The sequence below is a fragment of the Aythya ferina genome (genome assembly GCF_964211825.1).
Source record: "Aythya ferina genome assembly, chromosome: 8".
In the NCBI taxonomy this organism is placed as follows: domain Eukaryota; kingdom Metazoa; phylum Chordata; class Aves; order Anseriformes; family Anatidae; genus Aythya; species Aythya ferina.
The window spans coordinates 2,044,043-2,068,785 of record NC_140304.1 but is presented as its reverse complement, the minus strand read 5'-3'; the positions used below and the strand labels follow the sequence as shown (position 1 = coordinate 2,068,785).

At 40.3% G+C, this 24,743-nt stretch overlaps 1 protein-coding gene across 3 annotated transcripts in view; it reads left to right on the top strand.

Annotated features, from left to right (window-relative positions):
* Positions 1 to 24,743, top strand: part of TGFBR3 (transforming growth factor beta receptor 3) — a 161,014-nt gene that overhangs the window by 22,688 nt on the left and 113,583 nt on the right. Inside the window, exons 1-3 of one of the 3 annotated variants that reach the window (XM_084527513.1) lie at positions 1,582 to 1,772; positions 2,184 to 2,347; positions 15,770 to 15,940. In XM_084527513.1, the coding sequence (XP_084383639.1) occupies positions 15,883 to 15,940 (58 nt within the window). In that variant the 5' untranslated portion in view covers positions 1,582 to 1,772; positions 2,184 to 2,347; positions 15,770 to 15,882. Of the gene's footprint in view, positions 1 to 1,581; positions 1,773 to 2,183; positions 2,348 to 15,769; positions 15,941 to 24,743 lie in introns of those variants that run through there. The other 2 variants (XM_084527514.1, XM_084527515.1) reach the window with 2 other exon arrangements.

The window sequence follows — 24,743 nt, the reverse complement described above, 5'->3', positions numbered from 1 at the left end:
AGCCAATGTGTCAAGCACTCAAGAATGTGGCTGATGGCAAGGCTGTTAAGCTTCTGCAAATCCAGAGTAATGTGGGATGCATCTATACATTATAACTGTGATCTTTGGGTTTGGGCTGACCAAGGCTGGGGTATCTACGCAGCTTAGAACTGTAAAGATTCAAACAAAATAATATGGAATTGTATCCACTTTAATAAAGCCTGTCCCTGAAAAGGATTGGTTAGTTAGATTGGTTGTCACTTCAGTGTATTGATAGTGCTTCTTAATCAGCAGTTCTTAACCATCATCACTGATAATGGTGAAAAAAATTTGTCTGTGTACAAAGAACTTGATTTTTCCAAGACTTGTGCATGCATTTCATACACTTTAACAGCTCTGATGGCTGCTCATTTGAATGAGTGTAACCTGTTTAATTTAATCTTTGCAGAATTGGGACCCAAGTGAGTTTTTAAAATAACAAAAACCACTGGTCTACTTAAAAGTTTCAGTCCCATTTTTAATCAGCACTCTGGAATTTCAGGTAGCAGAGGCAAAGCAGACACAATATGCCTTGAAAAGTGTTGCTTTTGGTGCTGTAGAATACTAATTTTCTTCTTTGTTGAAGGGACTTCCCCCACCTTGACATCTCCTTGCAAAAATTTTGCATCCTACATATAGACTTAGAATTATAAGAGAGGATTATATGTTCCAACATGCCAACTTTTCAAATGCTTAAAAATAAATCAAAAAATGTGTAAGTGGGTTTAGGCTGCCAATGGGCAGCCTGAACTTGTATTGTACTTGTTTCTGCAAGTTTTATAAGCCTGTTCACTGAAATATTTATTGCAAACTGAATGCTTGTTATAGCAACCATTGATTTACTCGCTAAAGGTCTTATGCACAGATAATGTAAAAGTTTTGAGGCCCAGTCTTTGTGAGGTGCCCGGCGCTTCCCAAGACTAAGCTGTTTACTGAGCTTACATGCAGAGCTGTGTGCGACCCATCCAAATGGGGAGAAATCACAATTAAGTGTAGGTGGCAACGTATCTTTGTGGGTTGCAAATTGGCATTTTCAAGAGTGGGCATTGTTGGAACTCTTAGTGCACTTCTTGAACTCATATAGCACTATAATAATAATAATAAAAACAAAAAACAAAACAACAAAACAAACAACAACAACAAAAAACCAAACAAACACAAAACGATTTAAATTAGTCTATTCCTGCGTGTTCTCCGTAGAAATACAAGAACGTTTGCTTGTTCGGGTAATAACGTGATCAGGGCTCATTTCTGTGAGGGGAGTTAAGGCTGGCGAAGCGCCAGCGGTGCCAGGCGTTAGCACCGCTGTGACGGGCCGGCGGGGCAGCACCGCCCGGCCGTGGGGACCCCGGGAGCCCCCCTCGAGCACTCTTCCCCCCTCGCCCTTGCTGCGCGACGAAATCGCCTCGGCGGCGAAGGGAGCGGAGGGCCGTCAGGGCCGCGGAGGGCGGAGGCAGCGGCGGGGCTGTGACGGCGCCGTCCCCGCCCCGCGCCCAATGGCGGCGCGGCCCCTCCTCAGCCGGCCCGGCCCAGCCCGGCCCCGCCGTGTGCGCCGCGCTGCCGCCATGGGGTTACTGCTGGGCTGGGGGCCGGCCGGGAGCCACCGCCTCCTCCTCCTCGCCGCCGCCTCCCGCGCACCGCGGGCCGGGCAGTAGCGGCCTCGGCGAGGGCTGCCCTCCTGCGCCGCCCATGGCGTAGCCGCTCTGCTGCGCGCCTGCCCCCGCGGGACGCGGCGCGGACAGAGCCGCTGCCAGGTACGTACGGCCGCTGCTATCCCGGGCCGGGCGGGGCTGCCGCCGAGGGGAACCCCGGTGCCTGTCACCCCTCGGGGCCGGCGCGGCGGGGGGCGAGGGCTGACAGTGCCCGTCGCGCCCCGGTGTCGGCGGGCAGGTCTGTGGGAGGCACGCCGGAGCTCTGGAGCAGGCAAGCTGCAGGTGTCTCGGGGTGGCCGGGGCGTCAGCGTGTGCTGGGCGGGGGGCCGTGGCGGTGACAGACGGGTGTCAAGCGCAGCGCTCCGCAGGTGTCGGTGCCGCGGTGCGGTTTGGGGTCACTGTACCCGGTGCGAGACCAGCCGGTGAGATTATTAACGCGGGAGCGTTGTGTGAAGTTGGTGTTTGAGGAGGTAACGCAGGCCGGTACCGTGCTGCTTCTCTACAACTTCGCAGGGCAGCGGCTTCTCAGCGGGATTTTCGCCGCGTGCTTCGCAGTGGATGCGCTGGAGTTGGTTGACTGCGGCCTTTTGAGCACGCCTCTCCTAGCAGCCCTGCGGCGTTCAAGTCAGGGGGACATCAAGTAACTTCTTGAACTTTCCTCGGTTTCAGCCGTGCTTGTAAGTCCAAAGTTACTGCCATTGAAGACAGGCAGTGTTGAAGATGATGTGTATGGTCCTTGTACAACTCCAGGTGTGGTGTATGGTTATGCCTTTTCCATGTGCTGGCGATGTAACCAGGTGCAAATCTACTTACTTCACTTCTGTGAAGCTGTAGCTGCTATAGTTTGGCTGCTGTCACTTACTATTTTCTTCTCAAATGCATTATCATCATCACAGTTCAGTTTTAATAGCAGCCTCTTAACTGGGTTTGTAAAACTTTGCATTGAGTTTGGAGGAGAAAGACTTGGACGATCAAGTGCCATGATTTTGTTCCGAGACAGAAATTTTCCTGGTCGAGTCTCTTTCTATACCAAACTATGTATTTTGGATGGTGCCCACTAGGCTGATACCAGCCCCCTGCTTGGGATGGATCCTGCAGTGGATGGGGGAGCCTCCCGCTCTTGGACAGGACTTGTGGTACCAGCTGGGTTCTGCTCACAGGGACCTGCAGCCTCGGACAGGGAAGACCTTAAGACTCTGTGTGCTAATACAACTAATTCTAAAGACATGTATCTGTCTGTTTACTGCTTTTTGCCGGGAATACTTTGTTTCATTGCAGTCCACACAGTTTTTCCATGAACCCCAGAGACAACATAAGTTGGTAGCTGGATTTTAATTAGCACTGCACAGGTGTCCTGCCAAAGCATTTCCGAGAGCATTATCAAAACCTTCTTGGCAGATGAATATTCCTTGAAGAACTCCAGCTTAACTCAAGGAAGCTCACAGGGTTGGAATCCCAGCCGAGCAGGAACATGGCTGCCCAGGACACAGACCTGAGCCCATGCCGGGTGCTGCAGCTGTGCTTGGGTTCCCTGCCTGGCTGGGGGAGGAAGGGAGGGCCATGTCAGAGGGGGCAGGCTGTTGGCTTCCTTCAGTGAAGAGTCCTTTATTCTGCGACTTGCTTCCCCCAATTGTTTGTTGTACTCCAACCTTGTTAAGCTTAAAGTGACACTTCAAATTTTTTCCTCTTCTGCCCTGCTTTCTCTCTCTCTCTGGGGAGGTCTTGTTTGATTCTGACACGTGTTTCAACTTTGGGTGTGTGTCCAGAGCCTCATCTAGTCACAGTGTGTAATGATGTGATTCCTTTTAAAAAGTAAGTTCGAATTCTTATTTCTCTAGTATGCAAAACATCTCTTAGTACCATAGCATCTTGATGCCTACCTCCAGGAACAGTGTTTTGAAGTTAATTGCTAACCAGCAGGGGGAACACAAAACATTGTCTCTGAAGTCTCTCTTCATACCACAGCTGCAGTTTGTTAAAACTTTGGGCCTGTACTTTTGATAGTATTTGTTTTAAATTGATACTCATCTTTTATTGGAAAAAAAAAAAAGCATTAGAATAAATGCATTATTTTTGTACACATGCTTATTAGTTTGCTCTAATAGGCATGTTTCCCATTCAGAAGAATGGAATTTTGCCATATTAGCCAGAACAGAACTTGATAAAATGAGACATTTATTTAAGTGAAATTTCTCTTTGAAAACATTTATTTTTGAAAATTATATTTTGAGTAATCCTGTAGAGCTGTAGACAATGCTAGAATATTTTGAAAGTAGAACTAAAGTTGAGTGTCAAAAAAGTTGTATTCTCACAAGAAACTATTTCCAGTATTTAGGGTTTCCATAAGAGAGAACGCTTTTAGTTATTCTCTTAGGTTTTAAGAAGTCACGACCAGCTTATTTTTGTAAAAGTCAATTGACACTCCTAGTGTGGATCAGTAATGATTTTTCCTTTTGGTTTATATTGGCATAACAATTTTGTTCTCAAAATAAAGGTTGATAATCTAAGATTATCTTCATGACTCGCATTGATCTGTATTGCTTTTAAATCTCTGAAGCCTGATGTACCCAAATGACAAATACTTAACGTATGGATGTACAAACAGATTGCTGAATGCTAAGTGGAGATGGGAATTAGCAGCATGTCAGCTCTTTCCCGGTAAGAGTCAAAGGTTCTTACCCTGCAGTAAATGTGAGATACCTTGCTGCTCGTACTTTGAGGGTAAGCAGTCTTTCGCTGATGACAAGATAAAAACATACCTGGAGGCATTTGCCATGGAGCAGGAGGTTTGTCCCAGGGCCACTAGTGACTGATAACAATTGTGTATTCTCATAGCCCTAGGTCTTAGAGCAAGTGGAGACAGTATATAATTTCACTGAAATGAACAGTCCCAGATCACATTTACAGGAAGGGGTAAGCTTCTCTGGTTTTATACTCATTGAATGGCTATGAGTATAAATGTTTTCCTCCCTGTAGTTTCAGCAACCAGGTATATGCATGTTCCAATGGCTGCATATTCTTCTCTAGGAGCATTATCTGATGTTGCCAGACATAGACGGTACTAAAAGGTCCATATTAATTTCCATTTGCAGTCTCCCTCTTCTATTGTTTTTATTCTGATTATATCCATAGGGAATCACAAAGCTTTTATCCCCCGTACGTTTTTGAGATGTCAAAGTACCTAGTTTGTAAAGTCAATGTGAGACTTCTGCTTTAATTTTATTTGGAAATACTGCTAAATACTTTTCCAAATCTGTATTACAATTCTTTTGTCTGATACCTACAATAACATTCTGTTGACATTTAAGACATGAATTATGAAGTCATAGGCAGTTTATATTAGAAAATGCTGTGTAGAATATAGCTTGCAAATATCCTTGGAATCACAGAACTTTTGATCTAATTCCACAAAATATTTGTGTATTATAAATAGACATTAGTTTCAGAGTAGTAATATTTGTGGGGATGAACAGTGGTATGCTAGTTTCTAGCCACTTCATGAGTAGAAACATGTTTTGCCATAAAAACGTACTAGCAAAGAAGCAGTGCAACTGCTTAGTTTGTAACTGTGGATCCTCATTTCCATGTGCTGGCAGTAATCCAGTTGAGCAGCATTTCTTGCACTATGACAGCAATGATTAACTCTCCAATAACCAAAATGAAACAACTTAAGATATTATTGAAGGAGGGACTTTAAAACTGCTACTTTGTCAGTATACATCCCCTATCTTTTCATTTCCTCTCTGCCAAAGTACATTTTTGAAAGAAAAACATCGTTTATGACCCTAAGTATCCAAATGGTCAAATTAGTCAACTTCAGCAGAGAACACTTTATTTTACATTGTGTATGCTATATTGATGAATTGTTTGGCTTACAAATAATTGTTTGGCAAAATATGATATTTATGATGTATAAGTTTATGATGTATTTATGGTGAAATAATGAATTTATTGCGGAAAACATGAAAGCCATTAGTCCATATCCATTCTATGAATAGTACTCTAAATTTAGCTGTAGCTGCTTATTGCTAACAAATTGAAATGCATTATATTTAATAATTCTTTTAAATGTTTTTTCTAACTTTAACAGAGTAGTTGGCCAACTTTAGAATTTTATTTTGCTGTTGCAGCATGTTGTAAAATTCTGGGAGTCAGCTGGAAAGGGCATCTGTTTCAAATAAGTTTAGTTCTGACCTTGCAAGAGACCTGTTTAGATTCTGGTAGAACAGCTTATCTGTAGGTCATGGGTCTGAAACAGGTTAATTACAGAGCTCACATATAGGCTGTTGTTCTACACTGAAGGCAGTAGGGATTGTGACACATAACGTTAATGATTTTGAAAAATAATGGAAATTCAATTACATTCTGATTTGATTTGTAAGTGTAGGCATTTCTGTTGGAAATCTTAATAAGTTCATTGTATGACAGAGACAGTTAAGAATAAATAAAAAAATCTCAATGTATCAAGGGAGCTTCCTGTGTAGTATAGATCTGCTGAATACATGTGTTTCCTTGCCAAGAAGCTGGAGGTGGATTGTAGAACTATATAACCTCTTTTGTCTTAGATTTATAGAAGTAATTTATTATGGTGTATTTGTTTTGGTTTTGGCAATGACTTGAGTGAAGCAAAATTGTGTTCTGATTTACAGTACAGCTGTTGCAGCATTTGGAAAGATAGGCTTTTTCTCCTATGAAGATTATTACATTAGTGGACCAAGTCTGTCCTCCAGTCTATGCAGCTTGTGTTATGCGATGGATGAGCTCCCCCTTTCTGGTATTTGAAATGACCGACATTCCTGAATTCTTGTAGATCAGTGATTTGGCTCACTCTCAGATAAGGTGCAGTGATTTTCTTTGTGCATACAAGATGCACAAATTATTTATATGAACTTAGGAATTTGTTGTGGCCTTCTATTTCCCTAACTTTGTGTTCAAAGCTTTTTGCAGTCTTTATGTATAGTAGTAATAAATGATGAGAGGCAGGAAATTCTGTACAATAAAAATTATATGGGAGTATATGCGCTTTCTGAGCAGAGTATGCCAGTGATACGTATCCTCATTGAAACAAGTCCTCCTAACAGTGCTAATAAATGATAATTTTTATGAAATCAGTTTTGTCTCAACCTGAATGTTTCTCTGCCAAACAAATTAAATTACACTGGTTATTTGGCAGATGGTGAGGGGTTACTCCTACATAAAGGGAAGCCCCTTTTGACTCATTCTTTTAACTGTATGGCAGTTTGAGGTCTTCCCTATTTGTGTGGGAGAAGTTTCCTATCTTACAGATGTACATCTGCAAATTTAGTGGCTGACAGCTAGCTTTTGATAAATGTGTTTAACTTTTTGTTCTTGTTTAGCAACCTGAAGAAATAATCTTTTAACCTACCTGCTTTCTAAATTGTCTTATTCTAGTGAGCAAACTTCAAAACATGCGTCTATTGATTTATTTTCCTCCAAAATGTGGTTTTGATGATGAATGTGGTTAGTTTCAAGTACCTAGTAGTTAATATTTTAAGCTGTTCATTTACATCTTGTAGCATCTTAGAACCGGTGGTAGTGGGGAAGGCTGATTTGTAACACTCAATCCAATTTCTCTGATCTGGGAAATGCTGGTTTTCAGTCGTCTTCAGTTTGACCACCATTCTTTTTCCTCAGGAGGCCTGCATACTTTTATAGCAAATGTATACTTAATGCCATAGTGTTGTTATTGTTGTTATAACCCCTTGCAGGCTCTCCACAATTAATTCAGACAATGACATATATCTTAATGTAGTTAATATAATTTAATGTAGGCCATGGTTTCAAAACCACTTTTCTAAGTGTTGAGAGATGATTTCAAGATTTGAGATCTAATGAAGGTTGATTTAGCATTTTAGCTGGTAGGGAGGTTCCACCAACAACTAGTTCTAGATAAAGTTCTAAGGTTTTGCAGTTTGGTCTCGAAAAAATAACTGCATCAGGTACTCCTTGAGAGAAGAATTTGCTGAAATCTCTCACCCTGTGTGGAAGAAACCTTGCTGAGTTGGTTACTTTCCATCCTGCTGTGGCTCCTTTCCTGTGCATAGCCAAAAGGAGATGGTTCCCTAGGGTTCTATTGCTTTGGATAGGTGCATTAGAGCTGTTATCTATTTAGTTTAGGTGTACAATTAGAAACTGAGCCAAAAAAAACTTAGGATAATGAAATTTGTGTGAGGATGTTGGCTGCTACTGTGTTTGTGAAGAGTAAGATAGTCCAGTGCCAGGAAACCTATTCTGTTTCCAATTAGAAACCATTAAAAAAATGTAATTAGGCCAAACAAATTTAACTATGAGAAGAGAAAGTTGTAGAGATCTGTTTAATGTGGTTTATGATCTTCTTGTCCATTCAGAAGATTCCTGTACAGGTGTGATGTTTTCGTTTCAGGGTAAAAGCAGCAAACCTAGTTTAAAAAAAATGAGCCTGGTTCCTGTTAGTTGTGGTGAGATTAGTTGCTGAGTTCCTCAGGAACTTGAGTTTTATTTAGGTGTATATTTTGGACTTGTATTTCTTGTGCTGCAATGAAAACTTTAATCCCATCTTTATGTACATACAGACTCTGGATTTCACTGCTTTTTTTGCTGCTTCTGCTACCTGAAAAGAACAGAACATCAGGAAAACTGGCATATAATATTGCCACCAGTTTTCCCTGATGAGAGCAGTGAGATTTCTGTCAGAACTGCCTGAAATGCGATTATCTTTCTATCTCTCTAGGTAGATCGCGGGGGGGAGGCTGTGGCCATATACAGGTCCTGTTATGACTCACTTGCGTGTGGGACACTAGACTAACCGTGAGTTGGATAGAAAATATGTGACTGAAGCTGGTATGAGATTCCAGGATGCTTGAGCCACTATAGCTCAAGCTGTATAGCATCCCAATGTTTTATTTTCTCTAATCCCTGTAGGGATGCTCTGTTGTAAGATGTCCCTGAAGGCCCTGTATAAAAATAGAAGAGCTCTGATTCCATGCTCGAGTTACACATAGGATGTTTGCCTTGTTGTTAAGCTCTGTCTCATATGCCACGTTCATTCCCTTCTGTAGTTTCAGTAATCTCTAGGAATTTCTGCTTTTGTCAAAAGGGAATCTGCTGCATGTCTCCTTCTTCATCTTGTGTACTCCTTCCACTAAAAGACTCCTGAATGCACTTCCTTCCCTTCCACCTATTGAGACCCTCCTACATCCTGATCCTGTAAGAGGCTATTCTCTTGTTTACACATTAAGTGAAACCTTGCCGCTGAGCCTGTAAAGATTCAGCAGCGTACCTCACTGTGTTTGGGGGAAGGGTAGTCCTGGGAACATACAGAAGAATGATTTTTATCCTGTTTCTGTAAATTGTCTTTTGCTTTTGTACTATATTGTGCAGTGATTATTCAGCTAAAACTTCCATGGCGTCTGGTTTCATGAATTTACTTTTCTGGTCTAAACTCACAGCAATTCAGGTCAGCTGATTAAAAAAAGTGTTGGGAAGCTGAATGGAAAACTGGTCATGAAATGATACTGAGAATAGACACCACCATCCAAACTGGATGTTCATGCCTGCAGTGGGCAAAATATGTACCAGGTACAAAAACAAGTTCAATAACATGTTGCTGAAAAGGTGAAATAGTTTTGCATATTTTGTGGACTAATGTGTATGTATTTTGTGGCTTCCTGTCATTTGTCAAGCTACATTGTAATTCGTTAATATGAAAATAAATAAACAAAATGTTACAAGAGTTGCATGGAATAGAGGGGCACAATTGCTAAATGGCATAAAATATCTTCCCTTGGCACTTGTCCAGTTCCCATAGCCTTTAACTGTGACTTGTTGAAATGTCCCATTACAAGCACAGCAGCATGTGAACTGCAGGATATTAGAATTACTTTTTCCCTGGGCTTCTGATATGTCAGGATATTTTGTTTTATTACTATTCATGTATTCTCTGAAAATGAAACTACTTTGTTTCTAAAACAGAATCTATCCCCTTAATAGTTTATGAATAAGTTACTGTTTTGAGTTCTGAATGGTGGAACTTCATGTATGTGCCTTGGACATAGGCATTAAAAATGCACACACATTTTCAGTCCCACATTAATATTTGCTAACCTTATTAGTCAGCTTCCGACTTGCGCGTGTGTAAATCACGCAGAATCAAGAGAGGATAAATGTCATCCTAATAAAAAGGAAATCTACTGAAATGCAGATTTAATGAGTGAAGTTATATATAAACTCTTCCAAAACTGTTTTAAGTTTATAGAACTGCTTGTGCAGTTAACCATCTGTGAGATTTTTGTTGAGCATGGGTGCGCTTCATTACAAATGACTGGTCTTTTATTACCGATGCAAGCAATGTATGTATTTACTGCATTCACATGGGGAGCCAATGTAGACAAGTGGGAGGAAAAAACTGGTTAAATAAGCTAAATGGTTGCCATGCATAAAACAAACAAACAAAAAGTGAAAAAGCTTTGGCTGTGAAGGCCTTCTTGGATAGCCTAAAAACTTGGGTTCACGTTGCTATGGCAAAACAACACAAAGGGACAGATCGTGCTGGCTTCACTCGAGTATCCCCATTCACTTTGGTGGGACTTCTGACGTGGTTTAGTGGAGGAAGATTTCTTAGCTCGCTTTGGCACAGAAGTGTTTGTTAGCAGTGTTATAGAGAGCTCTGTAACCTCTGGCATCGTGCATGGAAAGAAGAGAGAATTACCAGAGTCCACGTTGATAAGGAGGAGAGGAAATGGAAGTTATTCTTCAGGCAGAAAGGAAAAGGTTGGACAGGGAGTGTGATAGAGTTAAGGCAAGGGAAGAACTTGTATGGGAAAGGTAGGTGGTGATTAGAGAAACAGATGGTGACTACTGGGGAAAAGGCTTAAAGGAACAGGGGAAAAAAAGGGGAAAAACAAAGCATTGAGAACCCAGTTTGGCAATGACTGTGGTGAATTTCTGCAGTATAGAAACCTATAATAGCAAACAAACATCCCTAAACCTGTGGCTGTGGTGTCCTGCAGGCATCTATATTGTCAAGTTGGGCTTTACTTTCTCTCAGCTTCCTTGTAGGCAAAAATAAATTGAACAGAAGAAAAGTGTGTAAAAACTGAAGCTAAAGAGACTGCTGATCTCAAGGGGAGCCACGAGTAATAGTTATTTTGCTAGAAGTACAGGAAGAGGCTGAGGTGAAAAGTTCTCAAATGTTCTGCAGGCACTGCTTAATAATAGTGATATTGTAGGGCTTATACTTGCTCATTTTCATGTGTAGCCCTTCAAACACTTCTGAAGCTGAATCCTGTCCTGTTTTTTTGGAGAATGTTAAACAGGCATAGGAATAGAAACAGTTCATCTAGTGGCAAAACAGCACAGAATGTTTTCTTAGTAACAAGCCATCCACAGAGCCTTAGATCCTGGTAGCACCTGCCATTGAGAACTGGGAAATCCTTAGTGGTGTTTTTTAGAGGATATGGCATGCTTTCAACTTTTGAATTCTTGGGTCATGTTGTAGCATTAAAGGTGACTTTCTAGTTCAAAGGATAGTTTTTAAAAAATCCACAAAAGACTGAGTTCTGAGGAAGACAGCAGATTTGTACAAAGAAAAATATTTCAGCTAATGAAAGGTAGAGCAGTGGCAGTAGTGCAGTGAAGTGATTTGTGTTTTGTGCTTGCTGCTGCTGGCTGTAACAGTCAGATTCTTTTAAATACCACTGATGAATTAAGGAGCATTTGTTATCATCTAGTATAAAAAAAGCTATGAGATTTGTCCTTTTGTAGTTAGTCAAGCTCACAGGCCAGTCAGCATGTCCCAGTGTCCTGCAAAAGCATATTATTTTCCCTTGGTTTCTAGCAAGGTCTTAATGCATCAAAATTCTGATGGACATAACTTTAAACCTAATTAAAACCTTACTCATGCTTCCTCCTCTTCCTGTCCTTTCTGCCATGTGCTTCATCATATGTTTTCCCCTCTATATTCTCCCAAGTCTTCCGCCCCTAAGAAAATCTCCTATTAAGGCTTTTCCTAATTTTCTCAGTTGCATTTATTCCTGTTTGCAAAGATAAGTGACAGTGAAGCAGTCTCTTTTGTGGTGTTTAGGCCCCTTGTTTTCATCAGGATGAGTGGCCTCCACCACAGCAAACTTCATTAAAAAACAATCCCACCAGGCTATGCCTCTTGGACTACGATTCTTCAGTGACCCCAGATATCCTTTTTTATCCCCTTTTCTTACAGCCTGCAGTAATATAAAACATTGGGATTAAAACAGTGTATTAGTAATCCTGAAGCCCTCATGACATCTCTTCCTCTTCCTTGTCAAGGTTTTTTGGTTATACTTTTAATTTGCCCTTTCATGACCTCAGCTGCAAAAATAGCTACCCAGATATACCCTAAAGGAAAAGATGATTCTCTTGGAAATTTCTTTTGAATCTCAAATTGACTAACAGTTATGTTTATTTCTTGGATAAATAGTTTAGGTTCCCAATGCTTTTGCACAGCTTTTTTCTCTTATTTCGAAAGAAACATCCCCCTGTTCTGTGGACTGCTTCAACTTTTCTTAATCTGCAGGTTTCACATATTCTTCTGGTTACAACAGGTTTCACAGTGAAGCAAAATATGGCATGTTTTGCACCAGAAATGTTTTTTTTTAATCACCCATTTCTTTTTTGTTTATCTTTGGTACTGTCAGATAATAGCAGCTTCATAGGTGACTGAAGGACTGACGCTGGATGAAACACCTGTATTCTGTGGATTGCAGATGGCCAAATAGAAAAGGACTGCTCCCAAATATCAAACATGCAAGGCAAACTGATGCCTCCGTTTTCTTCTTTAGTGTCTTTTTGCTTTTAGATACCGTCACTGAAACTACAGACCTAGTTGTTGAGCACCTTTCCAGTCACAGGTGAAGATGATCAGGTTTTCCAAAATCCTGCAAATTGTGCACTTGTTATCTTTATTCTTAAATTATCACGTTCTGTGCTTTCTGATTTAAACTGTTTTATTCAGAAATCTGTGTAGCTGGGAGTTCCTAAATTCATGAAAATTGCTGTCAGTTTGTCACCCTTTCACATGGTGTCTCAGTGTCTGACTCCCCCTTTTAAATTCTGTGAACACTTATCTTCAAGCTAGTGAGCCCTTTCTTCAGAAAGCTCTTCCTAATTTTCATTTAAGTTTTTAATATTCATCTTTTGTGAGCTGGCAGAATTGAAGAGAAGCCTAGGCCTTTTGGATTGTATCCTTCAGCTCTAGGTTAAACCTTGAAAATGGTTTGGTCAGTGGGTTGCGGTAGGGATAAAAATGACTCTTTTGGTTTTGCTTGGGGATGGAAATGTGTATGCATTCTCTCCCCCTTTTAAATCATTCTTCCAAAATCAAAGCTGAATTTAAACTTGGCATTTTAACATGCTTGGGTAGGTGGCCGATACAGCATGGGATGCTGAACTGTTCTTAGTAATGTAGCTTTATCTACAGTTCTTTCCCTGTGCTTCCCATTTCTGCACAGCTGTGTGCCTTACAAAAATGTCACTGAAGAAAGAGGTTTATGCTCATGGCAGTGTAATCTAAGTAACATCTTGCATTTTCCTGTTTAGTATATTACTGAGTATATGTGCTCCATTTGCTCTTTTTTCTAGTTTCTCTTTTGTTAATTATTATCAAGCTGCTGAAGTATAACCATTTCATCAAATTTCAGAATGCTTATTCATTGCCTGTTTGCACTTACAACACCTTACAGCATGTTATAATGATCTTTTATAGCTAATGTTAGGCAGAAACCTTATGATTTGCTGTATTTATCATTCTATCTTTATGGCATCATTAAAAGTTGAGTAAGCAACCAAATACTCTCACTGAGTAGATTTAGGTTTCTATTCATCTAGAGTAGCATCAAATGATTCCAGCTCACATTTGACTTCCCAAATGATGTTCAGTATCTGCCATAAGTTCCTTATAGTTTGCCATTTTGGCATTAAATCTGTTTGATTTGGATCTTCATGTTCAAAACTTTTGTATTAAAGGATTGTCCAACACTCTTGTCAACAATGTATTATTTCCACTTAATAAAGGTTGGCCTTAATTTACCACAAAATTCAGGGTCCCTCGTGGATCGCTATATTTAGCTATGTAACCTTACATTCCTGGGGGCTGTGTGTGTAGTGAGAGGTAGCTGGGAACTCACAGAATGCTTCCAGTAGGTTCAGGATGAATAATTTTTACAACCCCTGTAAATTGTCCAAGGAAGCCATCATTTTCTGAGGCTTTTCTGTTTTGGACTGTCTTCAGTCACGCAAGCATTGAGTGTGTGTCTGTGTGTGTGCGTTCATCCTTCTGCGGGTTTTTTTCTTAAGAGTCCCGGATCTTGTTTTTGTTATGCGAAGTAATAAATGTCTCTCTTCACCATCATCAATAAAACTGTTCTTCTCAGAATGAGCTCTGATTGGTAGAAATAAAGACTGTTAGGTAGAATTACAGGTGTTATCATTTGTCTAAGGGCTTCCTTCCTCCACTGCTGCTATCTAGACAGTGTTGCTAAGCTGCTGGAAGATATGTGGTGAGGAGGAGTGAGCATCGCTTCTGAAATTTCAACCTAAAATACTGTGTGCTAAAATCTGGTAGAAAGCAAGTGAATCCTAGGGGACACAGAGCTTGGAAGTGGACTGCGTGAAACCCACGTTGTGATAGATGCTCAGCTTCATCTTTGCCACCGTGTTTCCATCGCGTGAAGTGTGGTGTCCAGCTGTGCAGAGCTGCTCCTGTGGCACCCCTGAGACGGGCTGGGTGTGCCAGGAGCTGGGTGCTGAGCTAAAGATCTGCCTGCGGCCTTGCTCCTGGCCGTGGGTGCTGACGGTTTGTTCTTTCTTGGTGGGTAGCTGCAGCTCCCTCTGCAGAGGATAGGGCTGTCCCTGCAGGGTAACCCCTGGAGAAAATCTGAAGAGTGATTTCTGGTGTTTTCCTCGTAGCTGTAGGAGTGCTGCCAGCAGGTATCTTCAAGTGGTGATGTAGGCACATATTTGCCTTGTGTGGACTTCTGGTCATCCACGGCATGGCACACTGTAATCCTGGTTTGGTCTGACTGTGTATTTCATTCCATTTAATGTCAGCAAGTACCTTTTTAAATGGTGTTCATGTTGTCACAGTTTTAGGACGTGGTCTTGACTCGATGTTTTTCTGTCAAGTGGCTCCTGATGGTTGTTTGCAATGTTAGTGCTTGCTGAGGCACTATCTGGCATCCGTTGCTGCTGCTAAGGGAGTGAAATAGATGAGATCTTTATTTGATTGAATGTGTATCAACATTCCAGTTCTGTACCTGCATGGCCCATGATTTCATTCTGGACACCTAAATAGCTGACAATAGATTTAAAAAATAAAGAAAGAAAGAAGTGGAATAGGATATTGGGTGTATTATGCATTTCCCCTTAAAAATCTGTGGCATGCATTGTGGATTCAGAATTTTACACTATTTTCAAATTCTTGCAGGTATCTCTTGTATTGTCATTTGTTTGTACAGCACATTTAAGGTGTTTTTGTTTGTTTGTTTTATTGACCTGGAATATGAAGTCTTGAAATCTCTTAAAATATCTGAACAGCTTTATATTTAGTGTCAAGTGATCTTGAAATATTTCTCAAGTTGTTATACTGAGGAATGAGTTTGATTTACCTTGTTACCTGTAAACCAGCTAGGGCACACACGAAACATCTCTTTGTGGTATAATAAAGGTGGCAGCAGATAATTAAATAAATGAATGTTGAAGTGTCCCAGGGAGAGTTTGCATAGTTAAAATAAACTTTTCTGAGGCTGAGTACCATTTCCAGGCTTCAGCAGGACTTCAGTATTAGTTAACAGAAAGGACTCTGGGTTTTCACTTTCAAGAAGATCACAACTTGCACAATGGATGATATGAAAGAGCAAGGGACACAAAGAAGTGCTGAAGTACAGAAGGGGAAAAAGTAGTAGGCCATCACTACCTGGCCAGTCTGGCAATATAAAGTGCACTCCTGTAATAGCCTTTTAAGAAAGAGAATTCTATTTCTCTTTTTATGAAAGAGATAATTGTAAATAGCTAGTAACATTTCTGTAAGTTATATTTATATTAAAATTTATTTTTATATCTTTCTGTAGGCAATTTGAAGTCTGGAAGATTTGATTTCAAAGCACACCACATTTTTCAAAGCAAGTAAATCTACATGAAGAGCTACAAAGGGAGCTGATTTGAGAAGATAGTGTTTGCAAAAATGTCTTCAACTTGTGTGACTTCAGTGTTTGCTTTGATTTTGTGTTTTGCAGCTGCAGGTAGGTGGCATTATGTAAATCATGCATTCAATCTAACTTACTGTATGTATTCAGAATTACTGATCAAACATAGTTTTTCACGTTGGTAAAATGTAGGCTGCCTGAAGTTTGTATAAAACCTAGATGTAAATATAAAACTATTGTGATCATGACCAGTAGTATGGCGATATGATAAATGATGCTGTTTTCTATAAGTTTTTTTTTCATCTGTGTTCCCTCTTAAAATCATTAAAGAACTTCAGTAGTAATGTAAATTACTTTAATTTATAAAATTGAATTGCATGGTGCCTGTATGTTCTTAAGGTAGGTTGCCAAGAAAGCCTTTGGGAATGGAAGCAGGGTGGCTTTGCTAATGTGATACCAAGGCTGAACGGCTCACCATTTTGAGAGGCTACGTTTATTACTCTGGGTGCAGGGTTGTGCTGGTGAAGCTGTGTCTCTTCAGAACCTGAGCTAGGGTCTCTGTAGTACTGAACATATGTACCAGCTCAGCGCTTCCTTCAAGGTCTCTAATCTGTAATTAAATTACAATTACTTAGTTTATAAAATTGATAACAACAATTCCAGAAAAATAAGTGTGAAGAGTATTGTAGTAGGGCACTGAGTACATCCTTCATCTTCTGCTGGGACAAGCTTTACCTGTGTCATTCCTGACAACTATCAAATCTGTTTCAAAGTTAACTGTCAGTGGTGGTGATGAAGGCGTTTTCTTGAACGTTGACAGTGTTACTGGAGGTCTCAGGATAGGAAAAATACAGTACCTTTTATGGGGATTGAACCTGCCTCACATCTTGTCTACAACAGGAATTTTTAAAAGAGTGTTTTGCAATAACTTGTGACAAAGAAATGAAAAAGATCTGTAGACTTCAAGCACCAAGCTTATATTCAAGGTTCTTCAAGTGTTGAAGTGATTCTTCTGAGTATGTTTGTTTGTCAGTGTTCTTCCTGTGGTTACAAGGGGAAGCCTCTTATGTGTCCAGTTTGCATACAAGCATGGGTCATTGGAGAAGAGGCCAAGTGGATATATAGTCAGTCAAAATGAGGTAGTGGGAAAAGTGGACAGATGGCTTGCTTAAATCTGAGATGTCCTCATTGTGGAAAAGATGACCAGCTTCGGAGGAGATGTGGCTGAGCAATTAAATATGTTACAATTTGGCTTCCTTTCACCATCAGCATGGAAAATTATGTTGTTTCAAGCCCTCAGACCTTGTGGGACTTTCTCTGGGGCTGACCTCCTGAAGGCATTCATCCAACATTAGTAACTTTGATTATTTAATAGTACATGATGTTAACATTTTGCAATAGCTTCACTGCAGATGAACTTTTAGCAATGCAGGGTGTGTCTGAGTGTGTCTGTGGCTTGAGCTGAGGATTTGAATGCTGGTCTTGGCTGAGAAGAAGGATTACTTAGAGTGATTCTGAATCCTTGTAAATTCACACACAAAAAAAACTACTTTAAAAAGAAGTACCAGTGTAGAAAATAAAAACTGTGTTCTAGTTGATTGCAACCACAGTTCCTTTTTGTTGTTGCTTACCTAAGGAAGTTTGCTTACTTCTTAATGCCATCTTTAAGTAAAAACACTACTTTAAAAGTGTTACCAAATACAGTACTGTTACAGTTATTCGGTGTTCAGAAACCCTAGCGTTTTTCTTTGGAAATGTTATGTTTCTTTTTGGTTTTACTTCCTAGCTCTGTGTATTCCTCTCTTGACGGATATTCTTGATGCAAACCCTTTAAAATCACTATAGCTGTGGGTTTGATTAGATGCTTTTTCAAAAATAGTCACAGAATGACCTTGATTGGAAGGGACCTCTGGAACTTGGTCCAGCCTCCAGCCCAGAGACAGGCTAGCTTCAAAGTTACTTCTCTCTTGGAGATTGATCCTTGTCTACATGCGAAGAAGAGAGCAAAAGGGAGTAGTAGTGAGGTTTGCAGTCAGTTAGGGCAAGGATAGGGAATGCTACTGTTGTGGTTTCTGGATGTGCCTGCCTGGTGGGTTTTGGTTTTGTTCAGTGCTTTTTATTTTTGTAATGAATTCCTAATGAGAATGCTTTGTGCCATTTACAGTACGTCATGATTACAGTAAAATACAGGCAATAAGGAACTAAGGACTGTGCTGAGGAAGGGGGGGAGATCAAGATCAAATACATAATTGCAACTGAGGAAGGACAGCTCTTTGAAGGTTATTTAAAGAGTTTTTGCAACACTTTTGTGTTAGTAGTCACCAAATCCTGTTAACATAAACAACCATGCTTTACAATCTCAGAAGTAAATGTGGGAGTTTGTGTCTTGGTGAAATACAGATGGGAGCAAGCGATGTGTTCCAGTCCTAAGTGTGGAAAAAGCAGTGGTGGGTGACTGAGCTGTTGTCAGCCTTACGGCCAGGGTTCCGCAGGCTCTTCATCACTGGAGCAAAGAACTCTCATTTCTTCAGGCTTGTACAATTAATGAAATAGTACTTCCATAGTATAAAGAAAAATAAGAAATATAAATAAAACTAAGAAGTATGAATAAAATCCCTGTGTGCCTGTGGTGAAGCCTGGGGGAGGCAGGGGGCAGCATGCCACCTCCCTGGGGTGCTGATTTTTATATGTTGAGCCTTATTCCAGCCTACTCTGTTTCTGAAATAGCGAGGCTGATGAAGAAGAGCAGACCTTTCTTTTGTTAATCAGTTGTGCACTGACGTTGCTATTGTAGGTGTAGATTTTGTTGCTGACTTTTTGGTATTTTCAGCATTGTTACCTCTTCAAATACAGGTGATCTTCTAGAGAGAATCTCAACTTTTTTTTTCAATGTTTTAAAAGTATTAATGTGTTAAATATCTCTCCAAAAAATCCAGTTAGATGTCACGATGCACAGAGATGCAGTCATGTGGCTCAGTTTTGAATATGCATGTTTTTCATGGTAGTAGTAAGGCATACTCTTCACTGATTTTACGTTGAAAGTGGGCTATATAGATAAGTGAAGAATATTTCTCTTTCTCTACCACTTATTACTGCTGGTATGTATATGTCTAAATTCTCATCTGAATCTGTTTTACGTCTGCACACAAATTTCTTGTAGGCTCATATTTTTGCTGCTTTGATTATACAGAAAAAAAAATGCAAGGAAAGCCTGAATTGCTATGAGATTTTTTTCTTCCCTATGGAAAGTCTAAAGGATGGTGAGAAGAAAGGTGAGAAGAATTGCTGGCAAACTACTTGCCTGTCTGAAGGAAATAGGGTTTTGAAGTAGGCTTAAACTAAGATGAGGCAACCTGCAGTAGGAACTTCACCTAAGCTATTAGCGCTGTGGGTAACCTCAAAAGCAAGTCTTTGCAGTCTTGGGAGCAAAAACATTCTGTCTTAGTGTAGCTTAAATCAAAGGCCAAAACATTTGTTTTCCTTGCTTGCAAATCCGTGCCATTGGGTGCATGATAGATGTCATGATAAAATGTCTTGGAGGACAGCTGAAGTGCGTACCTGTCCTAGACCCTGGGGGCCAGACTTTAACAAGATAGGTTCTCCTCTGAAGGAGTGGGAAACATGTAGTTAACTTGGACTTTTCTTGTTTTTCTTGTCCTTGGTGGATTTTCGGGTAGCATAAATTGTCCCTGCTGTGGACAAAGCAGTGCAGCCATGGCATCTGTAGCTGACCAAAATCTGCACATGCAGCTATGTTCTCTCCTTCAGTCCCTGTGATACTTGGTGCTGCCTACGCTTACCCTGTAGATATGTCTCTCCTTGTGACAGAGATTTCCAGTTGTTGTCAGGCTGCTGGAGAGACTGTAAGAATTGCATTATAAGTGGATATGCTGAAGAATTTACCCAGTTTCTATTATACTGCCTTTTCTACTCACGTTAGATCTGCCTTTATGGTTTTCTTTCAACATCTCTATTTCCTGTTTCTCTGCTGTACTGTTACCCTGGCATTTTTTTTTCTTTCTGCATACTTGTTCTTATGAGTAATCTTGTGGTGCTCAGAGCATGTGTGCTTCATTTTCAATAAGCCTATTTGCTTGTACACTAATATATCTTTTGCATTTGTGCCCCTAGACACAGTGGTGATGGTGCCATATTAATAAGCGTAACAATAGGAAAAAAAAGAGGTGTTGTCATGACGTCTGTTTTTTTCAGGAGGAATTTTCCTCAACAATGAACACTGTTTCCAAAAGCAATATAGGATTCTACAAAGTAAAATAGAAAGTTCTTCCGCTGTCACGTGAAGGATGTGATTGAAAGAAAAAAAATTATATGTTGGGAGTCACTCGTGCAAATTTCCTTTCCTGTTAGACTTTAGACCTTTTTGCTGTTTGTTTCCCAGATGTAGTTGAAGTGCTAGTCTTATTTTTCCTCAAAATATTTGTTGCCAGAGGTGTGTATGGGGGTTTATTTGTTTAAATTGCAGTTAGAGGATGAGAACCAAGGGACAGAGGTTGGCTCTTGAATTATTGTAACTGAAATAAAGCACAGACTGGTTTTAACTTTCGAATCCATAAAGAGTTTACACTCCACTTCCCTCTTCTTTCACTTCATTATCGCAACCAACCAACCTCTACCTTCCTTGAAAAACCACCCAGTACCTTCTGTCCCTCAACTGTCTGGACAAGTCAGTCTTTTAGGGAATATTGACTCAGCATTTATGGGCTTGCAAACTCAGAGTTGAGGGAGCAGCAGGCTGGTTGTGTGCTGTGCCTGGCTTATGTCGTACCTGTGCCACTGCCACATTGAATTTGAGAGGCTGGAAGGGCTGGGATCCCTTGAGTCCAGGCCGTAAAGGGAGTGGCTGTACTCTTTCAATGAGAGGCCATTACTCACTCATTCTGAGAAATTCTAATTAGGTGGCACTGACTAGCTTTTAAGGGTTGAAATTGTTTTGATTGTTTTAAAATCCTTCCAGTATCCGGATGGTGATTTCTAAGTATCTTGGTCATCTAATTAAGTATCTATGGTCATCTAATAGGGAAGCATATGATGAGTTTGTGTTAATGAGCTTGGTAAGAAAACTTTGGAAAGTCAAAAGATCCATTTAAAAAAAAAACAAAAAACAACAACAAATGACAGGGAGTTACTTCTTTGTATGAAATTAAGTTTAATACCTTTCAGTCAGTAAGTCTTGTTTTTTAAACGAGCAATTTAAATACAAAAACGGATGAAAATTGGGAAGCCAGGAAGGTCGGCTACAGTGTAGGCCCTCAAAATTAATGTTTGTTCAGCTCTACCATTTGGTGATCTCCTGTGTACATTAGTTTCTTAACCTGATCTTCTGTCTGTCTCCCATCTGAGTCAGATCCTGTGTAATTTCTGGGTGACTTATGCGTAAATAGTATTTTTATCTTCAGAAAGCACAAAATTCTGAAGAACTTTGAGTGTTTGGATACAGAGAAAGGTTATATATATTAGGAGAATTGTACCACAGCCTTAGAATGGCTTGAACTAAGCAGACTGCATTTTTCCTTTATCAGCAAGGGTCTGAAGCTATAAATAATTGAATTTCAGAACTCTGCACCTACATGGAGGGATTGTAGGTCCTGATTCAGCAAAACAGCTGAGCACATGTCTAAGTGCTTTGCTGAATTGGAGCAAATGAGTAAACACGAAAGTCTGGTTCTTTGATTAAAACTGACTTTGGACGGTGCCAAAGGAATTCTAAGAAATACTAAGCCCCTACTGCTATACTTGAATTGTATAGATGCAAGCAAATGGCAGCGTTACTGAATATCTCTGGAGGGTAATGTTCAACTGACACTGAAAGATAATGGTGCAGAAAATTTTATGGCATGGTATGATGAATGGCAGTAATTCTTATCTTTTGAAAGAAATTTATCAAAGCTTTTTTTTTTAAAGAGAAACTAGTCTTTAACAAGTTCTAAGCGTCATGTAATTGTTTTGTAAATACCATGCTAAAAATAATTTTTGTTTTCTGAAGGGAATCAGGATTTGGGATCTTGCTTGTAGATCTTTTAATATCCTTTCTCTTCTGTAGGCCCTTATTAAAGCTGTGTTAGCTTTTCCATTTGTCTCAAAAGATAAACATAAAAAAAACACCCAAGCCCATAATCTCTTCAATAAAAAAAAAAAAAGGAAAAGGGCGTATTTGTTAACTTAAAAAACATTTTTTGGTCTCATCTAATATCAAGGAGGGTTACAAAACCTCTTGAACCCACAGGTCTGCAGAGTGAAGTTGTAGGTACTTTAGGACATATCTTAAAAAAACACCAAGCAAACTTCTAACTAGTATGTGTTTGCCCTTTATTTTTTTTCTGTGTCTGTTTTAAAATTATTCTATCAAATGACCTCAGCTGGCTTTACAGGATATAGATATAGAGCAGGTTTATATAAGCAGGTTTCCATAGATATGTGAACCTGCTTACATTCTCTATAGAATAACTTTATTAGTGGTTGTTTCTTTTGCTGCAGAACAATATAACTTCTGTAATTTGGACTAAGCAGGGCATGTGCAAGCATTAAACCACAGTTTTCTCTGTTGCCACATGACAGGAAGAATTAAGCCTCAAGGGCTGTCATACCCCACAACCCAGCATTCCCAAATGTGATCCTGGGTGTCTCAGTCTTGACAAGAAATGGAGTATCTGCTATTAGATAAACAGTTGTTACTTCACATGAAAAATGTATTGAGTTTCTGGAAGCCTTTTTCTTTGATAAGCTTTTCCACTGAAATATATTTGCATGTGTCAACATGGTTGTTTCACTACTGATTTCACATAGTATAGAGAGAATATAGGGACCAGATACATTTTCAAAAAAAAAGAAATACGTGCATTCTCTGGAGCTAATGACAATAAAAGAAACTGTAATTCCTTAGGCTGTAAGTCATAGGAGAGATGAATTTGAAGTGAGGAAAAAAAATATTTAGCACAAAGAGTCTGTGCAGTTTTTCAGTACCTGGAGGCATTGGGTTGGATTCCTCTTTGGTGTAAGCTTGTTCTAAGTCAATGGAATCTCACCAGGGATAAATTTTGACCCCAGGTGGCAAAAGCAAAGGTTTTTAATAATTCAATGAAGTGCAGCTGCTTCAAGCAGAGTGTGCTTTTCCTTGTGTTTTTCAGTGTACTTTATAAAAGATGGAGCTGTTGTTCCCTTATTTGGCAACTACTGTACTATGGGACTTACTAATAGGCAGTTAATAAAAAAGGGATTTTACCTGTCATGGATGGAAAGAACTAAACTGAGAATGTACTTATTTCTTCATTACTGGAAGCGGTACATAGAGGAACACACAAAAAGATTTAGCAGTAAGCAATGGAAACATTTGCAAGGTTGTTTGTTGTTTTTACATCTTCAGGAAAATTTTACTTTCCTCTGGAACAGGTTTTATTTCTTTTTTTTTTTTTCATTTAGCACTTGTTGACTAAAGTAGGTGAAGAGTTGATTTTGTGGTTATCTTCACTTGTCAAATATTGGCATCCTGACGTGTAGGCTAGGATGTTGTACCCACTGTGAGGGGAGAAAATCCCTCCAGCAGTTTTCACAGTTATCTACAGGAGGTCTGCTTTGCTTTCAGTTACATTGATGTGACTATGAAATAGCTTTACTGTCTCCAAAGAAGCTGCTACTCAAGTAGCACAAAGCAGAAAACTGCTTGCTGAATTTCTGGCCTTTGGGCAGCAGGCAGGTATGGCTGAGGCTGTATGTGAAGTGGACCATGTGAGCCCTGCTGTGAGCGTTTTGGTAGGTTCTCTTTCTGTCTAGTGCTCCTCTGCTAAATGCCCTTTGGTCTCTGAACGCATCCTCACTGCTGTCCCTCTGCGGTTAGAGGCACGGTCCTGCTGTAGGTGTAACGTACCGTTGATGTGCAGGCTGCATTGTTGCTCTCAAAGTTGAGACAAGCAATGTTTCTTGTGGTAACTGCACTTCCCACAGGGTGGATAGGAAAGGACATAGTAGTGTGGAGGCTGCATAGTTCACTCGAGGTTTCTGTGTTGAAGTTGTGGGAATGTGACTGGCCAGCAGAGATAGACCAGCAGATATGTACCAGCACTTTTTGACTTGGTTTAATGCCTGTACCTCCGGGCAGTGCTGGGCAGGCATGCTGCCTGCTGTGGCTGAGGCGGACTCTTCTGCCCTCATACTGGTGTATACTTGTTGTGTAGCCAACACACAGCTGCCCTGCGTGGGTTGGTGTGTGTGTGTGCATCGTGTGTGGTGACTAAATGCAAGTGCCTGTGTCTGAAGGGCCGTCGGGAGAGGGAGGGACGTGCCATGAATTATGGTGGTTGGAGCGATTCTCCCTGGCTGCGGCCTGCCCTTGGCCGTGGACGGGGACTGGAGAAGAGCGCAATACTGTCTGGGCCGTTGTTCTTCTGGAGCCCCTAGTTCTGATGGTGGTGGATTGATCCACAGGTGGATTGAATGCATAGGACTAATCTGCAAGCCTTGGCTCTTGAGTGAAGATGAAAGACTTGTATTTGGATTAGTGACATTCTCTGTGATCTTGCCATGAGTTATTTCATCTCTTAGTCTTGGTCTCTTGATATGTAAAACAGATGCATTCTGTCCTGTCATCTTCCACGCAGGACTGTTTGAAGGGCTAACGTAATAGCTTTAAAGTACTTGGATACCATCGGTCCTAACTGCAGTTACCTTATTAATTCTTCAAAACCTCCCCATGCCCTTTTTTGGAGGCATGAAAATGGCAAAGGCTTTAAATAAAGTTCTGTCAAACTTTTGCCTTTGCTTGTGTTTAGACTAATGGATGCTGAACTACAGAAGTTCTCTCTGATCTCAGATAAGGAGCAAGCTGGTTGAAGTTCTGGCAAGCCATAAATAAGTTATTATATCCTGAGGAGTGTCTTAACCGATC